The following is an 18,402-nucleotide window of genomic DNA, read 5'->3' on the forward strand; positions in this document are numbered from 1 at the left end:
AAGGGCTAAGAAGCTAGTCAAGTAGAGCTCAGGTTTGAGTTAACAACCAGTGAAACAACGCAGGATTTCTTTCAGTGCTCTGCTCTGCTGCTTGATTTCGTCTGCACTTCCTGCAGTTCTGCTCCTCAGATTTCATGAAGACGTGAAAATATCACATTACTTGCAAATATAATATGGCACAAGCAATTCCCTTAACATGCTGTTTGAGGGAGGTATAGAACAGATATTGGTCTACTGGCCACCATAAAGTTTTTAAGAATGAGAAATTATGCCATAGCCACACTATCACTGACATCTTCAAGGTTAAAATTGTTCCGATCTGTTATCTTCTGAAATTATTGCTTTGCTACAAACACTTCCAGAGCAGTGACTAATGTACAGCAGAACCAAACTTGAGCTCAGACAAGAGAAAAGCTGGGAATTGATTCTTCTTGGTGTATAGTTTCATAATTTGCCTATCAGAAGAAAATGCTTAATAGAGACCTGGCATTGCACAACATTGCACAAAATACTACCTAAAAATACCTTAGAGAGGACAATCTGTGTAAAGTATAGTAGAATTGTCTGCTATGAACTGGAAACAGAGTGCTTGACTGTGAGTATTTATTATTACTTACAGGTTGTTATCCTGCCACTCCTTTTTCTAAGTGGGAAAAATTTGAAGACTCAAATCACTGCCAGCACAGTCTTTTCTACCCACACCAAGTCCAGAGGAGTCATAGCAAGTACTGGGCTGTGTAAAATAGCATGCTCCTGGTGTCAGAAAGAGGTATAAGGACCCACTTCAGCATTCTTATTCACCATTTTCCCCCCTTATTTCTACTCTTATTTTCCTAGGAGAATGTTTCCAGCCATGAGGGTGAAAATTACAGGCTTGGATCCCCACCAGCAGTATTATATTGCCATGGACATTGTCCCTGTGGACAATAAGAGATACAGGTAAGCTTTTTAAGTGCAGAGGTAGGAACCTTATAATAACTTACTGTTAATGACAGCCTAGCAAGGACACCTGCCATTATACACCATTGCAAAGGTCTGCTGGAGGAGACCATGTTGATTTATATAAACGTGGTTGATTTGACCAGAATCATGAGACACAAATCCAGAGGTTTAATATAGTCTCCTTGGATTTAAACCTTTTTCTTTTCAAATAGCGTTTTTAATTGAGGAGTTCCCGGTCGTGCATTTCCTAATTAACATGATTCGCTTCAACTTTCTGAGGGAACTGATAACTGGAGTTATCAATGAGGAGTCTGCAGTCTCTAAAACTGCTTCAGCAAGAAAGGAATGGGCAAGCAGCAGCTGAACTAAGATAGGAACCTCAGGTCTGGCCTGAACTGAATTGGATGATTTAAATTTTAAAAGCATTCACTGTCCAGCACAGCAGCCACAGTAAATATTGGTCCCTGACCTACAGTGTGGAGTCCTTGAGAAACACTCCACCACTGAGTTGAAAGACAGGAAGAAGTCTCTCTGATATTAGTGGGCTTCTGACCCTTAAATGTACTCTGGAAAACTCATGGGCCCCTACATCTCAGAAAACTATCCAGACAGAGGTGATTTATGTATTCTTATTAAAAGACCCCTTTTCCCCTAACAGTCTTGACTGAACCAGATTTCAGGGATTTGGAATTGACCCTATGCTTCAAATGCTAAATACTACATTTTTGCTCTCAAATTGTGCAGAGTGTTTCTCGGGAAAATGTTTTTACTGGGGAAGCATCAAGACAGCGTTTGATACTCAGCTGGATGGGTTTTTTTCTTTCTTTGAGTGTGGTTCTGACAATATTAACATTGAAAATAAATATATTGTCTTACCCTTTGTTTCTGTCCATTGAGCAAACCAGCAGTGAAAGGAACAGACCTTTTTTCTTCTTTTCATTTCTTGTGAAAATACAGGAAATTAGTCACTCTTTGTAGGTAAAGACTGAAACAGCTTAGCAGAGCTGAGTAGAGACCCAATGAGGGGCAGCACAGGGCAGAACTTAGAGGTGTTAGCAGAACTCTTTGTGAAATGTCTTAGATGGAACTAGCTACCGGACAGAAAAAAAGTGTCTAGGCAAAGCTGTGGTAGAAAAAGTTATGGTATATATAGGATGGCTAGATCAGGAACACGAAAGATCACAAAAGGTCAGGAAAACAAAAATAATTTTTTTCCTTTAGTCCCAATGTATGTAATACCATATAGAATTTCCTGTTTTGCAACATTTCAAACCAGAAATTCTGTTTTAGCAATTGTTCTAGTGGTATCTATTGGCTTTTGCCCTTTCTAGGTGAAGCCACATGTGTTTTGCGAAGTCTGGTATGGGATCCAGTGCCGATTTCCAGAAATTACAGGGCATTTATTAATATTTTCAGAGAGGACTTTGTTTATCCATATTTTCCAGCCTCTTACTCTGGCTCAGAGAGGGTTAAGGAGTTGAGAAGGCACATGTGGCAGAGTTTTACTGGGAAAATAACTGCAAGGCGGTTTTAATAAGGAATCAAGTCTGAACAAGTGGCTCAGGGATAATCTGGCTTTCATTTAGAAGGTAGGAGGTTGCAATAAAGCACATTCTCCCCTGACTGCAAATGAGAGCTTGAATTGCATGCGGTAGGGTGGCAGGGGAGGAGGAGCTCTGGACATATTCCTACAGTGAGTGAGTGACAACTTCCCTTAGGTCTACCCTTCCTTTTTCAGGTATGTGTATCACAGCTCCAAGTGGATGGTTGCTGGCAATGCTGACTCTCCAGTACCCCCAAGGGTTTACATCCACCCCGACTCACTGGCTTCTGGAGACACCTGGATGAGGCAGGTGGTCAGTTTTGACAAACTCAAGCTGACCAACAACGAGCTTGATGATCAAGGCCATGTAAGTTAGAAGTTAATTGTGGTGCCTGCTGTCCCAGCCTTGCCCCTCTCAGTCTTGAAAGGGTGCTGCCGCTGCTTTGATGCTCCTCTGTCTTGTTCAGCACACGTCTGTAGCTGCTCTCCAGAGTTATGGAGCTTTTTCCCTATTTCAGTGCTTTTCCTCGAACTGTTGCCTGACCCTATAAAGCAATAAAGCAGCTTTCTCTCTGCACTTAGCACAAACTTTGTCTCATACATGCTTGTAAGAAAAGGGTAGTTTTCGTCATATTAGCTCTTACTCCATCCCTGCTTTCTTGTACATCTGGATGTGGTATAAAATATTTGGGAAAGAAAAACAGTCCTTTTCCTTTTGTTTTCTCTTCAGATAATCTTACATTCAATGCATAAATACCAGCCTCGTGTTCATGTCATCCGCAAGGATTTCAGCAGTGATCTTTCTCCTACAAAGCCAGTTCCTTCAGGAGATGGAGTGAAAACTTTTAACTTCCCTGAGACAGTTTTCACCACAGTGACAGCCTACCAAAATCAACAGGTAAAGATATGTGCCTTCAGGCTCCTTTTATGTTGTGTGGTCATAAAAATGTCAGTGTGCTCTTTGTGATTGAGACCTTTTCTTCTCTACCAAACAAAGTTAAAGAAGAGTGTACGCTTTACAGGCTAAAAAAGAAAATACTTGCTCTGGGGTAGAGTGTAGATTTCAAGTATCTTGTCAGAAAACCACCTTGGAGATAAGATGGTTGTGTCTTTTTCTGTAATGTAAGTAGGTGAGATCAATCATAAAGAGATGTGTTGTGTTCAAATTTCCTTGCTGTCTCATGGTACAAATTACTGTGACTTGTCCCTGCTATAATTTTAAGGTAGTACAACTAGTCTCAGAAAGAAAACACATAGTTGGGGTTTTTATAGCAGTGAAGGAAAAACTTTTAAAGAAGTGCAATCTCATCAGTTTGTTGACAAAATAAGTCTTTGAACACCTGTATTGCATATGAACTGAAATCCTCGTGCATAAATGTCCTAAGGTAAGGAATCAAGTTAGGTCCCTGAGCTTTAGGAAAGAAAACTTTCAGCTCTTCTAGAAGTTAGTCAATAGGATCCCCTTTGAGACTGCCCTCAGGAACAAGGGATAAAACAGAGATGGCAGATCTTTAAGGAAGTCTTCTATATAGCCAAGAGTTAGCAATTCCCTGGAGCAAGAAATCAAGCAAGGAAGTCAAGAGACGGGCATAGCTGAGTAGGGACCTCAAACTAAAGGGAAAGAAGCAAATGCACAGGCAATAGAAACAAGGTCAGATAACCTGGGAAGATTAAGGAGATTAAGTATGGTTGTGTAGGAATCGGGTGAGGAAGGCCAAGACAAAGCTAGAACTGAACCTGGAAAAAATAATAAGGGCTTCTACAGGTATGTTAACCAGCAAAGGAAGGTTCAAGAAGGTGTACCTCTCCAATAAACAATGCTGGAAAACTGGTAACAACAAAGGAGGAGAAGGCTGAGGTACTTAACTTTTTTGCATCAGTCTTCAATGGCAACCTCTCTTCCGACCTCTTGAGTGGGTGGACAGCAGGCTGGGGACTGGGGAAAAAAAAATGCTTCCCACTGTAAATAAAGATCAGAAGAAAAGGCTTTGGGTGACCAAGTTGTGGCCTTCCAGTACCTGAGGGGAGCACACAAGAAGGATGTAGAAAGATTTTTTATAAGGGTGTGTAGTGACAGGACAAGGGGGAATAGATTCAAACTAAAAGATAGTAGGTTTAGATTAGATATTAGGAAAAAAAATCTTTACTTTGGTGAGGGTGGTGAGGCACTGGGACAGGTTGCCCAAGAGAAGCTGTGGATGCCCCATCCCTGGTGGTGTTCGAGGACGGGTTGGGTGGGGCTCTGATTGTACACATTTGCTCTCCCTTCTCCTTCAGTGGCCAGTGAAATATTGTGTCCTATTCTTTGATGAGGTGTCCTGCTTCATTGCTTCTTCAGGCACATTCGTTGCACATATTGACAGCTCCTTATATCCACCCATTCTTTTTGTAGTCTCCTTATGTATTGCTCATCTGCCAGCTGCCCTTGCCTCAGAGATTGTCATTAGCCTTCACAGCACCTCTGTCATGCTTTGGGTTCAGGGAGCTTGCCTTCTCTTGTTTGCCTACACATACTCCCTGTTTTATTCTCAGGTGAGAGGAACATCCCATTTCCCTTTCCTGCCATTCTCCTCCTCACTGGGGTATGGGTTGTGATGGCATTAAAAGGGCTGCATAAGGTAATCTTTTTCCCCAGCCATGTGAAACAGAATGTCAGTTACTGAAGATTTTTGCTGCGTTAATGGTGTGTCCACTTAGAGAGTGCAAGTTACTGTTGTAAAACTAGAATGAGGGTACAAACCCACTTGGAATAAAAATAATATACTATCAAACCTGTTAGGGCAATAGATTATACAGTTTCCTGCCATGAATTGCAGAGGAGTCATGAATGGAAAAAAGCTGGTGAAAAAAAATTATGAAGTTAGTATTTTATCCAAGGCAACAACTGTGCTTGTGGAGAATGACTTCATGAACTCAGAGGATGTCATTATATTCAGTATTTTTGGACTGAGGGACAGACACATATTAAATTATCTTAAGGCAGATTGTAATATTTAAACAATTTCTAACAATTGTGAATTGTAACAATTTAGTGAAATGTCAGAGTTGGGGGTTTTTTGCAACATACATGCTGACAATGCTCCCACGACTGCTTCTTTTTCTTCCCGTTATTACTAACTTTTTTTCTCAGTCTGGTCCCCTCAAACTGACTTAAATAAGGATCTAAATGGATCAAAAATATTGGAACATGATGGTGGGTTTTCTGTAATTGTAGTATGGGAAATTTCCTACCCCTCTCAGCCAAATGCATATACTCCAAAAACTTTAGCTGTAACCAGACATGAAAAGAGGATAGAGAAGGAGAAGAAATGAGAGGAAATAAGCCTGTCATTTTTCCTTCATGACCAGACCTATAAGACATAATTACACAGGTAAGGGAGGTGCTAAGGGAGGGATCCCTGTCACGGACTGGTACCATAAGCTGCCTCACTCTAAATAAGCACTAAAGCTTCTGTCTCTCTGAATTCCAAGCATTTGGGGATTTTGTCCAAAAAAATTTGGGGGACACAATCACATTTTTATAATACCAGTAAGGAGATTCTAGTGGGCTGGAGAAACCTTTTCATTAAACCCAAATTTAAATCCCCTGAATCTGCCAGCATGCCCTCCAGTGGCTGTAAAACTTTTTCTTACCGGGAGAAGTGTCTCTGGAAACAATTGTAAAATGTTAGCAAATCCACCACAGGGATTCCCTCTGCTGTAATTCCATCCTCTACAGAACATATCTGTGTCTGTACACACAAGTCCCAGGACAGCTGCAAAGTCAGGCTAGCGGAAATTAAGTTCACAAATTAAGCTTCTGCAAAAATAGGAGCTGCATTCCAGATCTGAGGTTCATATTCAGAGTGAAGGCTTGGTTCTGACAGAAGCAAAACACCTGCAAATCCACTTCAGATCAGACTGTATTAAACTAGTTCCTTCTGAGCAGTTTCAGCAAAAACACCTCAAATTTGATAGGGTCTGGAGATCTCACTCTCACTCCAGAGATAGAATCTCCAGGACAAGGTGAGGCGGGCAGAGGAAAGCTCTTGTGCTACACCAGGTTGTGGAATAGCCAACAGTGAGTAGAATACCACAGACTGCAAGGTCAAAATCCTCATGCTATTTTTCATATTTACCAATATGGAATTCGTGCTTAAAAATAAAGCATGAAGGAAGATCCCCCCCAAAGCAGTTAGTCTGGCTGCCCCTTCCTTTATTTAAAGGAGCAAAAAAAAAGAAAAAGAAAAAATATTTCCAGACCGGAAAACTCTTCAGGAGCCACCTAGATGCTGACCAGGACAGCAGCAACCTGTGTGTGTGACCGGGTGGCCAGCTGCCATCTTTGGGGGCTGCAGCCTGTGCTTTGCTAGGCCTTTCCTCCTTGGCATTGTTTGAAGGTTCACGAGTGCATCCAGCTGCTGGATATCTAGAGTGTTGAGGCTGGGATAACTCAGATACCAGCCAAACATGAGCAGTATGCCTGCTTCCCAAACCACATGGACATTGACAAATTAAAGCTCCTGGGGCTTTGCATCTGGGTCCAAGGTGCGCTTCTCCTTCAGGAACAACTTCTCAGCCCCAGTGCTGTGCCAGGTTTCCTAATACTGCCGTGGTTTCTGTCTCTGGTGCCATTATCTTGTAAGCAGATAGTGTATTCATGGATAATGGAAGGGCAACTTTAACAGAAGTCTGGGGAAATAAGTATGGAAAATTGCTGTACAGGTGGCTTGGGTGAGAGTGATGATCATCCGTAATTTTCATTTGTTTAAAGAGAAAAATTTGAAGACATCAACTAATTCTCTTTTTCTTCCTTTTAGATCACCAGATTAAAAATTGACAGAAACCCCTTTGCTAAAGGTTTCAGAGATTCTGGGAGAAACAGGTAACAGGAACTTGTTCGTGTTTCCTCACTGATCTCTTCCCTCCTTTCCCTGATGAGTGCACAGGGCAGGTGTCTAAGGTTGAGGAGGGCATCTTGTGATCATAATTACGTTTTACAGGAGAAATTTGCTGTAGACTAGTTCTTAGAGGAATTAGAAGGACTGTTTTATTTTGCCTAAATAGATTTAATGTGTAATGGTGGCTTCTTTGGGAAATACTTCCCAGGTTAGACAGCTAGACTGATCCCATTACTTTTCAGAAGTCTCCTCCAGTGCTGTTCCTACCTCTGTTTGGATTCTGCAGTCCTAAACCCTGACAAAGGGGTTTAGATACTCTTAGACAACGGATCTGTAAAGACAGCTTATCACTTTCCTGCTTGATAACATTTTTTTCTGTGATTGTATTTTTTTGCTGCTGTATGTTTGGTTCTCTCTTTGCTTCTACCTTAGTGTCCCTTTTGTTTTTTTGTATATATGTTTTGCTGGTGGGTTTTTTCCTTTTTTTTGTGTCCTGGATAATTAATTTATATATGCTCATTTCTGTGATTTTCATGTTTTAAAACATTCTTTAGCATTCTGATAAGTTGTTAGTAAACTGTTCATGTATTGCTGATGTGGTACCATGATATCTAAAGAATTAGGTAAAATCATTGAACTTGAAGAGATACTGTAGTTTCCCAATTTTTTTTTGTTATTAAAATGAAGAACACAGAAAAATGAGGGATTGCAGACTGCAAAACAGACAAACAGGTCACAGTCTAACACTGTGCAAAATAATAGCTTATTCTTTATTACACATAGAGCTGGCTGAAGGGCATTTTTTAATTTTAATTTTCACAGGAAATGCCAAAACTTAGAGTGCAAATGCTTGCTTTACATTGGAAGAAAAAATGACTTTGTGATAGGTTTGCGGGATAAAAGTGCAAAAATGTTCTCATTTCAAACAATTCCTGTTTTTCTCCAGTGTTGTCAGATTATTTCACTTTGACTGTGTCGCTTGATTTTTGCCAGGATTTTTATGAAAAGATTAAATAAAACCCCTTGAGCGTTATTTAGGAAAAAAAAGTATTTTAACAGGTAATAGTTAAACAGGAACTTTAATCAAAAACCCCTATTGTGATAGTAAAAGACATTACAGAGTTATCAAAAAAGAAAAAGAAAATCAAAACAAAATTTCAACTTTTTCTACCATTCATGAATCCTGAAGAATTTGCAGCCTATCTGAGTATTTCAGATCTAAATGACGTCGGTATCCTTTCAATCAGTGTGACAAAGGCTTTAAACCTTAATTTTATTATAGAATTAGACATATATGAGTACATTACAAGAAGCCTAGGGTTGTAAAGCAAGATTCTGCAAGCCAGAGTGAACGTCATGTGCATAACCCTCATTTGCTGTTCCTGTGGGCACTGTAATTCAGTTTTTGCTTGCATGCTCCTGTTGTGTGTGTTCCCCAGGACCACTACGTCCTTATAGTTTGCTAAGGACAGTGTTCAGTCCCTGTGTTTTCCACCACACATTGTAATGCTACACACTCTATGGTCACAGACACCTAACCGACCTAGAGACTTCCTTGCTCAGCTCCTCTGTTCTCATCTTACAGAAGCTATGCAGAAAGATGTTACCGCTCTCATTTAATCCCCACTGGGAGCATCAGTTCTCCTCGAGGCATATGTGATTTTTACTCTGCTCTCCTCTCCTCTCCTGTGTGTGGGAAGTAGGATGTGCCCCAGGTACAAGATCTGTGTGCAGAGATACAGCTGCACTGGGGGCTGGGTTAGGAAGAGGATTGATGCAGTTCCAGGTACATGGTGGGATATATTAACATGGAAGGCATTAATAAGGTCCTAGCTCAGTGAATTTGGACAGTTTCCTGAAAAAGTTGGGAATTACTGATCTTTGTAGCTCATTGATTTAAGAAAGGGCAGGAAATTGCTACACGGCTGCAGCTGTGGGGAGGGCTCAGTAAGGCTTTCTGCTGATGTAAAGAGGAATTAAAATCTTTAAGGTATTACACATCAAAGAGAGCAGCCTGAGGCTTTAGGAAGAAAAAAACAGGCAAAGGTATTTGCAAGCATATATAGCAGTCAGGCGCCTGCCTCACAAGCAGTGGTCTGGCTAAGGTTGCACTGCTGTTGTCAGCTATGGAGGACATTAATGCTCAGCTGCTCCCTTTCAAGAGGACACATAGGAGGGAGAAAAACATTCAGGTCTAAGCTGTGTGGGGAGATGACTCTCCAAATGGGACTTCTCTTAACTATGCTGGATGGCTCTTCCCCTTGTGAATTTGTCATTTCATCAGGATTATTGGTCAGCTGGATTAGCAGTCATGATGCTCTGCAAATTCCCACACCCTCAAACATCATTCGCATATCCTTCCCACAACTTCGGTCAACTGCAGTCCATCAGACTGTGGCTGGAGAATGTCCCACTGAAAATGTAGGCCTTCTTTGAAAAAGAAACAGGTTAATTTGAAGAAGGAGCCATTTGTGAAGCAGGCAATTGAATAGTATATGTCCAAGAGGTTTTAAGGTTTTTAGAGGTTTGTAGGTCTTAAGGAAAAAAAAAAAAAAAAGGTGTGGCAGCAGCAGGAGACACAGAATTCTGAGGCAGCTCCAGGACATCATATCCCAGTGACAAAGGGATACTGAATCAGAGCCATGATTAGAGTTTGCCAGCAAATGATGGAGGAAAGAATCCCCCTGGGAAAAGCAGAGCATATTGGCAAAAAAGGAACTCTTAGGCCACTTCTTCGCTAGGACATTACCTTTCTGCTTTGTGTGGAGATTCTTCCATTAAATGGTGGTAGATATTTTCCCCTCCAGTTATTTATTCTTTTATTGTTTCACTGTTGTTTCCTGCTGCAGAAATTGTGAAGTTAACTGTTTTTTTTTTAAAAATAGTTTCTCTTTTAAATCTTTCACTTCTGTCAGCTCACAGCCTTCCCCTATGTTTCCTTATGACTGTGGTCTCACTTCATTACTACAAGAGATTGCTAAAACCTTGTTGCTCTGCGGACACCCCGTCATGATGTAAATGCTTGTATCCATATGGAGGAGCAATCTTTTCCCAGATTCTTTCTTAGATCTCTTTCAGTTATTTGCATGACTGTCTCCCTTCATAGCTCACTGCCTCAGTCTTTAAGCTGAGAGAAGGAGCAGTGATGGGTTTCAGAGGGAAGGATAGAAACAGCTCAGCAGCTAGATGATGTTTTGCAGTCTTTGAGCACTCAAACCGTGTTAAGTAATGGTGTTCAGCCATCTAGCCATTTGCCTTGTTGGGTTAGGAATTTAGCCTGTGTTTGAAGTCTGAGTCTTGGTTCCTACTTCTTAGAGATTCCCTCTACCTGATTTTTGGTCCCTCTTCACTTTTTGGAAAGGTACACGAAGCATCTGTAAAAATGCAACAAGAGAAGCTCCTGGTGGTGAAAGAATACCTATGTAATGGAGGTGCAAGTCAGGTTATTACTTGGTTTCTTTCCTGAACTTCAAGGGATTGAGAAACTAGAGTTTCTGAGATACAGAGCTCAGCTAGCCAAATGTTTGGGTAGCAAGGGTGCAGGTTTAATGCCACAGAGCCTATTTTTGGAGACCAAGCAAAGTTGATTTGACAGTGGGATGCTTGCAGGATCTCCTTATCCAGGAGGAAGCCAGAAGGGACAACAGTCAGGAAACTCAGCAGGGTGATGGAAGATAAAAACCCCTTGGCTGAAGGCAAATAACAGCACTTGACTTTCAGATGTGGGCAGCTGAAGTGAATACAGGTTGCTTCTGCTGGAAATGCTCTTTGAGTTTTGTCTAGGATAAGAAAGCCAGGAGGGCACTTGGAGCCAATAGTTTGGCTTCCCCAGTGAACAATGAAATGATGACCTGAATCCTGCATGCAGTGGGAATGGCAAGATCGGCCATATGGGATGGATTATGGAGGTGCACAGATAGCTCCTTTCATTTTTCAGACAATGGAACTGTTTCATTTATTGCCTATTATTAAAACTTTATAGCACTAAAAATAAAAGAATGAATGAAAAAGAGAGAGTAAATTTTGGATACCTTTTAAAGGACTGACCTTATTAAAAAAAAAAAAAGCTGGCAGTGAGTCCTCTTCTGATACTTTTGCTTTTTACTTCCTTCATAAAGATGGTGTGAGAGGGGAGGGTTTATGGACTGATAGATAGTTTGAAGTTAATTTTTCAGTGCGGTTCTTTGGAAGAGAAAATAAATGCCACATGGATTATGTTCAGCACACTTGGTACCAGCAGCCCTCACCAAAGCTCCCCCCGTATTACTGAGGTTTCAGGAATGCTGCAAACAATTATTTTTTTGTCAGCATTTATTACTGTCCCAAGAGGTCTCTTCATTGGCCAGGGGGGGTTTCTTTTCCTTGTTAGGGGGTGGAACACACACGCATAATAGCACTCCACTATTTCTGCTGACTAGGAGAGCACACCAATGTCATAAATTGCTACATAAGACACAGTTATTAGAGTTGACAGGGATTAAATTTCTTGATTCCCACCTCACCACCTCAACATTTTCTTTCAAAAATAGGAATACGTCACAGACAGAAGAAAGGCTGGGGATAGGGTTGTAAAATCAGTCACACAAAGGTGGTGTGCCTTCTCATCAAAAGCTGTTTTTTAGCATGGCTGCATGTTCTTCTTTTGCAAAACTCCATACACGGGGTGGTAGGTGCCTAGCAGGTTAGCACATGAAGCTGCTGTCTCATGGATCTTGTCTTATGCATGGAAGGATGTGAAAATTCAGTAAGGATGTGTTCTTCTTAGATATTATTTCAAAAACACCCACAATATTTTTTCTGCACAAAGTGAAAAAGGCCCCCAAAAACATAAACCAAAGAAAAAAACCCCAAACAAACCATACACCAATGGGAAAAAAAGATTTTTCTAGTATATAGGGACTTAAATTTATGCATAGGAGAACTATAACTATACATAACTTTGAGCTCTGTCATCCACATACTCAGAGAGGATGTTTTGTAATGCATGTTCCACATGTGTTCTGGAGGAGTAAAGGTCTCACATTAGTGGCAGGAAGAACCAGCTGTGGAGTTTGGCGTCCATTCTTCAGGTACCTGCTTCTGCCATGCTGCCTTCAGCATTTCAGGGCAATCTGTGAGTCCAGCAAAGCCATAGTGTTGTTTCCAGCAGTTGCAGTGTGGAAAGGGAAGGGTGAGAGGAGCTGTGTCCACAGCAAAGGCGCTGCTGTAGAACTGCTCTCCTGGAGCAGGAGGAGGTGGGTCTCTGGTGGCATCTTTCCTTTCCCTGACATACAGGCAGGAATACAAGCTGGTACTCTCAGTGTTGCCAATTACCCTCTATCAGGTCACAGACATAGTGGAGTCTAAACCTTGAAAGCAGTGTATTATTCCCGATTTACTGTTTTATTTCTTCCTTTTATTATCTCCTGACTATTCTATTTTTTCCTTTTCAAGTTATATGGTACCTGTGAGAACTGTATTGATACAGCGGAAGGTGGTAGATGCAGAGCTAGAAACTTAGAATAATAAGTCAATTGCTGAGCAGATAAAGATGTAGTCTCCAGGGAGAGGCAGTGGTAATAGCATTAACCTGCTTTTACTGTCTCCCTGAGCCACCTCCCATTAGGGTTTGGATTTTACTGGAAGGGAGTTATGAGAGCAGAGCTAGAAGTCTGACGCTGGAGATCTAATGACTGAGCCAGACTGTGTGCCCACTGGTTTTAGTGAGCTGGCCTCCTTGCTTCCTCACATGATCCTGTGGAAGACACAGGGCAGCTGAATTAGCAGAGCTGGAACTTTCAGTCTGCATTTTTGGATACATTACATGGTTTTAATCACCAAGGCAGGTCCTTTCAACAGCAGGTCTAGTTGCATTGCAAGTTGCTCAGGACATTTTTTGCCCCTGGATATCTGGTACCAGAAAGTCCTCCCTTCATGTTTGGGCCAGGGAGCATTTCTGAGGCTGCAAAAAAGGTGCTGTTCTCTTCCCAGCTGTGAGAGTCGAGAAACAGATGGAGTCTGAAAATGTGTGACTTTCACACACAGGGAGCAGAGGAAATCCTGGCCATAATATCGGTAGTTGAAGGGTAGCTTTTGCACACAGAGCCCAGCTTAGCAGATGGGTTCAAATTCTGCACTGCCTTGTTGTCTCTGAGCTCTATGAGCTGGCAGAGGCCACTGTATTAACCAAATAGTTTTGTTGTAATGTGCTCAGCACTAGTGTGAGGCTGCTATGCAGATATGTCTTCTGTTTCTACTTCTAACAGCTTAGCAGCTAATAAACACCATGCAACAACCTCTCTTCTAAACCTCCTCTTAAAATACAGAGTTTAGTTTGCCAACTCCAATGTATTTAAAGCATCCAAGCTTCCGGGGAGACTTTGGAAAGTTAACCGAGTGAGCGAAGGCACGTGCAGAAAGACATTTTCAGAAGCAAAAGGCAGCTCCAGTGTCAGCTCAACATCTGATGAGAGGCTCTGGGGATGTTAGTGCCTTTTGCGTTGAAAGGGGATATGTTCTTGCATTTGACGAAGAATCTCTAGTAGTGTACAGTCAGCGCAAGCGCTAAAACCTACTGCTGGAAAAGAGGCAGGGGAAAGTGAGGAATGGGGAACAGAAAGTGTGCAGCTTCCACAGAGAAGAGCCTTTCCTGGGAAGAAACTCCAGAGGTTTATCTTGTAAGGAACATAGAGTCTTTTCCTGATTATGAACCCATGTCCTCACTGAGGCTGTGGAGCTAAGAGACTTCCAGCAGAGCTAGCATTTTTTGGTGAAAATAAGAATAAATCTGAGACCCCCACCCTTCAAGAAGAAAAGTTCTCACCAAATTTTTTGGTGTTTTCTTTTTGTTATGTCTTTGTGTTGAGTTAAGGACCCAAAGCAGATCATTTTTAAGGATGGGGGATCATCATTTAAGGACCCACTGATCATTTTTAAAGAGCATCTTATGCATTTCTAGTCAAAATCCAAAACCAAGAAGATTCCCTTTATGATGGCTTCCCATAGCACTTCAGAACAGTGTCCAGAAGAAGGAAGTGGCAGGGAAAGGCAATTCACAAAATCTCTGGTTCTGTAGGCTGAATCCCAGACCTCCTTTGCTTGCATGACAGCTTACATCCACCAAGTGTGGAGGCTCAGTCAACGATAAAGTATGCCTTGAGGAGCTGACAGGCATGTGTCTCCTGTAAAGCAGACATGAGGCTTGAGATTCTTTTTAGAAAGGAAAAAGGCACTGAGAGACTGTTTGATGCTTTTGAAATCCTGGGCTGGGGAAATTTTATTTTACTCTGGTGCCCAGCACTTGTGCGGGAAGACTTGAGGAATTCACAGATGCCAAGGTGACCTTTTGGTAGCCGCTGGCAGCCTGTCAAAAAAAGTTGGAGCCTTCTTTCTGCAGTGCCTATGCCCCCAGCTGACTGGCATCCTTATTCTCTCCTTGTTTTATTTTCTTTGCATAGGACGGGTCTGGAGGCCATTATGGAGACCTACGCCTTCTGGAGGCCCCCCGTGCGCACTCTCACCTTTGAAGACTTCACCACCATGCAGAAGCAGCAAGGTGAGCATACAAAAGGAATGCAAAGAGCTGTAGAAAGAGCAGGAGAAGAGGGCATAAGAGCAGCAACACACTTTGCCGTGTTCCAGCGACTGGAATGGGGATGTCACATACATCATTAAGCTGTAATGAAAGGACACAGAGCAGAGAGGGTAGATGGAAATGGTGGACAGGCCATGCCTTATGAGGTGGAAAGGAACCACTTGATCTCCCTTGTCTTCCAAGTGCTGGAACTAGAGTCCTAAGAGCTAGAAGGAGGAGCAGGAAGGCGTGTAGGGTTAAATGAAGCAGCCTAACAACACAGCATGAGTTAAGTGTGAAGAGGGCACAGAGAGACTGAGGAAATGCTCAAGCATGTCAGACACGTTGTTCTCCATTTACAGTTAACATTTGCTATTTGTGTGGAAACAGAATGGAAATGGGATTGTGTCCTGTGGAAGTTTTAGGAGACCAAGAATGTGCCTCCCTTCCGGACCATGGTACCTTGATTTCAGACCTCGGTGGCCTTGCTGGAAAGACTTTCTGTTAGTAAGAATCTGGGAAGAATTATTGGATAAGCCAGGTGTTATCCACTTGCTCATGCAGTGTCTTTTCACAGCTTCTGCCCTTTACATCTCTCACTTGTTAAGTAGGGCTTTCATCTCTAGTTTCAGACTGTGTTGCTATTTTGCTTTTTGCAGGGATAGACCTTTCCCATTCACTTTATTGCTGCTATGCCTAGTTAAAAACACAGTGATCATTGAGAATGGAGGTATCAAGGCAGCCTCATACTTTTTTTCATTCCAACACACATGCAAGAAAAGAAACAATTCAAAATGGTGTTTAAATGTGACACCAGTGAGGTTAAACAATCAAAACCAAATGCCTGCCATGTGCAGCAGATTTTCCAGCCTCTCACACTTTAGCTTGACATCACCCCCAAAAATTCCCTCCAGACCTTGAATCCATCTAAGGATGATATGGTCTCCTCCAGAGGCAGGGAAGCCATGATGGCTGTTGGGGCTGCCCATCACCAGGGCAGAATCAGAAGAGTATACAGTGTAGGACTGTCTTCTTGCTGACTGTCCCCTACCTCAGTTCCATGTGCGACACCCCAGAGCCTAGGTCACCTGCTGAATCATGTTTCTGATGGCATAGCATCAGAGAAGGATAGAGCACACTCCAGTCAGCTGTGTGAGACTCCCTATGTCTTTACATGGTCTTTACATAGCCATTCAACTGGTCTTAAATGGCACAACATGGGGCAGGAGAGATTTTGCACAATCTCAGGGGCTTGTGTTGAGGAGCACTTGTAGTGGGAGATGTGGTCAGAGGTGGGTTAAAGAAGGCACTCAGGAATGTTTTCATCACTCACCTAAATAGAAACATAACAGCTTCTCCTCCTGGTCACAGCCACTGAAGCAGACTCTCTCCAATGTCTCACTCCCTATTTGGGCTCGACCCCTCCCCTCCCCTTGGTTATCAGATAACATCCTAGTGGCAAGTCCAGCAATTGCTTACGTGGTAAGGTAATACTAGGAAAGGAAAATATTTAATGTATTTTTAGCTTGCTATAATATAGTTTGGCAGCTGAAAAACCAGGAAGCAAGCCAGTACCCTGTGACCAGCTGGCTCTGTGCAGACCACCACTACTGCACCACAGACCTCTAGGCTTAGGGCAGCCTGTAACTAAAGTTGTGTTCACAGGTCGATCTCAAAAACTTAATAACTCTTTACAAAAAAGTGCTTTGAGCTCTGCATTTGACCATGTCAAATGAGCTCAAGATAATGAATCAGAAATATTCCAACCATCATAGTGCTCACCTCTCAGTAGTTGCTGTAACAAGCTGTCCCCTGGTCTCAAAAATAGATGCAAAGCCAAGGTACAAACACACTCTATTTTAATTTCTGGCTGCTGGGACATCCCCCAAAGGCCAGCACAAATGGTCTGGTCTGGAGGCCTTGGAATTGCTGGCAGAAAGAGCAAGAAATGCTGGGGTGGCTTTAAGCCACGTGTGATTCTTCTCTCCAAACGTAAGACAGCCAGGATATACCATGCTCATACCTCTTCATCTCCTTGCTTTCAAGCACATGAACTGGGTGACAGGTGAGTAAATCACTGGTATTTAACAGCTGACATCACCAATAAGCTCTTGCACCTTGGATCCTTCCAGCCTGAGCCAGTCTTCACATGTAAATAACTTGCCTTGGACTTTCCTTCTCTCTCCTGCCTGAAGCTTCAGTGCTCTGAGTTGCATGCTGTTATCTCACACCCTTGAATATTTATGAAATAGAAGTTTTCAGGGTATTATTTTAATAAACAGATACTTTAATTCTAAATCACATTGTTGTCTCCAAAACTGAGTGAACATGTGACATTTCTGAATAAACATTTGAAGAATTGCAAGCCTTCCTTTTATCCCTTGCATTGTTAGTTGAGAAATTGCACAGGAGGCTACAGGAGGCTTTTGGGACTAGATGTGTCCACTGCAGCTATAAAGGAATGCATATTTACTTCAGAGAGACAGGGTGAGAGCAGCAAAAGTGGCTGCTTGATGAGGAGGAAGTTATGGTTACCCAGCCTGTGAGGAGGGAGAGAATAGTGGTAGATAGGAAAAAAAGCAATAGGTTCCAGTTACATGAAATCTAGGGAAGTTGCTGGACCAGTTCTGCTGTAAGAACTGCAGAATTCAGCTTTGATTTTCTAGAGACGAGTCCCTCTTAATGTAGTAGGAAAAACTACGTTTTCTGGGGCAAGAGCTTGGGATGTTGGCAGCATAAAGTTCTGTCCTATGAATTGCTACAGATTCTTAGCTTACGTACCAAATTTTTATGGCCTCTACTATCTTGTAGAGATGTTAGCTTTGTGTTACCCACCCCTGATACTCTTGTTACTGTAATTTTAATGTTTTTATGAAACAACTGTGTGGAACATGCCTCATTCAAGTGGCTCTGATTTTTCTATTCCAACCTAATCTCCATCCCTTTTTGTGGGATGTTAAGAGAGAAGGAGAAGTTCTCTCTCATCCACCTTCTTTATACATTTAATTGTTTTATGTTTTTATGTCCCTCTTCTGTGCCTCTCAAACTGAATAGCACCAGTCATTTAATTTCTCTTCTAGTGGGAAGTTTTCCAGATTCTTAATAGTTTCTTTAAAAAAAGTCTGCACGGAGTATTCCAGATGCATCCACACGATACAACTACATAAAGGTGTAATATTTTCCACATTATCCTTTCTGCCATTCAACATGCATCCTAGTGCTTTGCTCATTTGCTTGGCCCAAGCTGTATGTTGAGCAAGGGGCCCAATGACACACCAAAATCGATACTCGGTGTGCTGGATGCAGCTGTTTCATACAGGGATTAAATAACTCTCTAATCTGCACAATGATAGGTTTCAGCTGCCACACAAACTGGTAAGCTTGATATCGCAACCAGTCACACAGATGCCTGGTGTGGCTGAATGTAGCCATCCATGAACTTTATTTTCACGTGTTGCCATTGAAGTAAAGCACATCAGTAAGTC

General features: G+C 42.1%; 1 protein-coding gene across 1 annotated transcript in view; it reads left to right on the plus strand.

Annotated features, from left to right (window-relative positions):
* TBX15 (T-box transcription factor 15) overlaps nucleotides 1-18,402 on the plus strand; it is a 92,427-nt gene that overhangs the window by 60,848 nt on the left and 13,177 nt on the right. The window contains exons 3-7 of the mRNA XM_032680592.1: nucleotides 838-939; nucleotides 2,681-2,852; nucleotides 3,216-3,383; nucleotides 7,285-7,349; nucleotides 14,802-14,899. Of these exons, the coding sequence (XP_032536483.1) occupies nucleotides 838-939; nucleotides 2,681-2,852; nucleotides 3,216-3,383; nucleotides 7,285-7,349; nucleotides 14,802-14,899 (605 nt within the window). The remainder of the gene's footprint in view (nucleotides 1-837; nucleotides 940-2,680; nucleotides 2,853-3,215; nucleotides 3,384-7,284; nucleotides 7,350-14,801; nucleotides 14,900-18,402) is intronic.

The sequence above is a fragment of the Chiroxiphia lanceolata genome, chromosome 2 (genome assembly GCF_009829145.1).
Source record: "Chiroxiphia lanceolata isolate bChiLan1 chromosome 2, bChiLan1.pri, whole genome shotgun sequence".
Taxonomy (NCBI): Eukaryota; Metazoa; Chordata; class Aves; order Passeriformes; family Pipridae; genus Chiroxiphia; species Chiroxiphia lanceolata.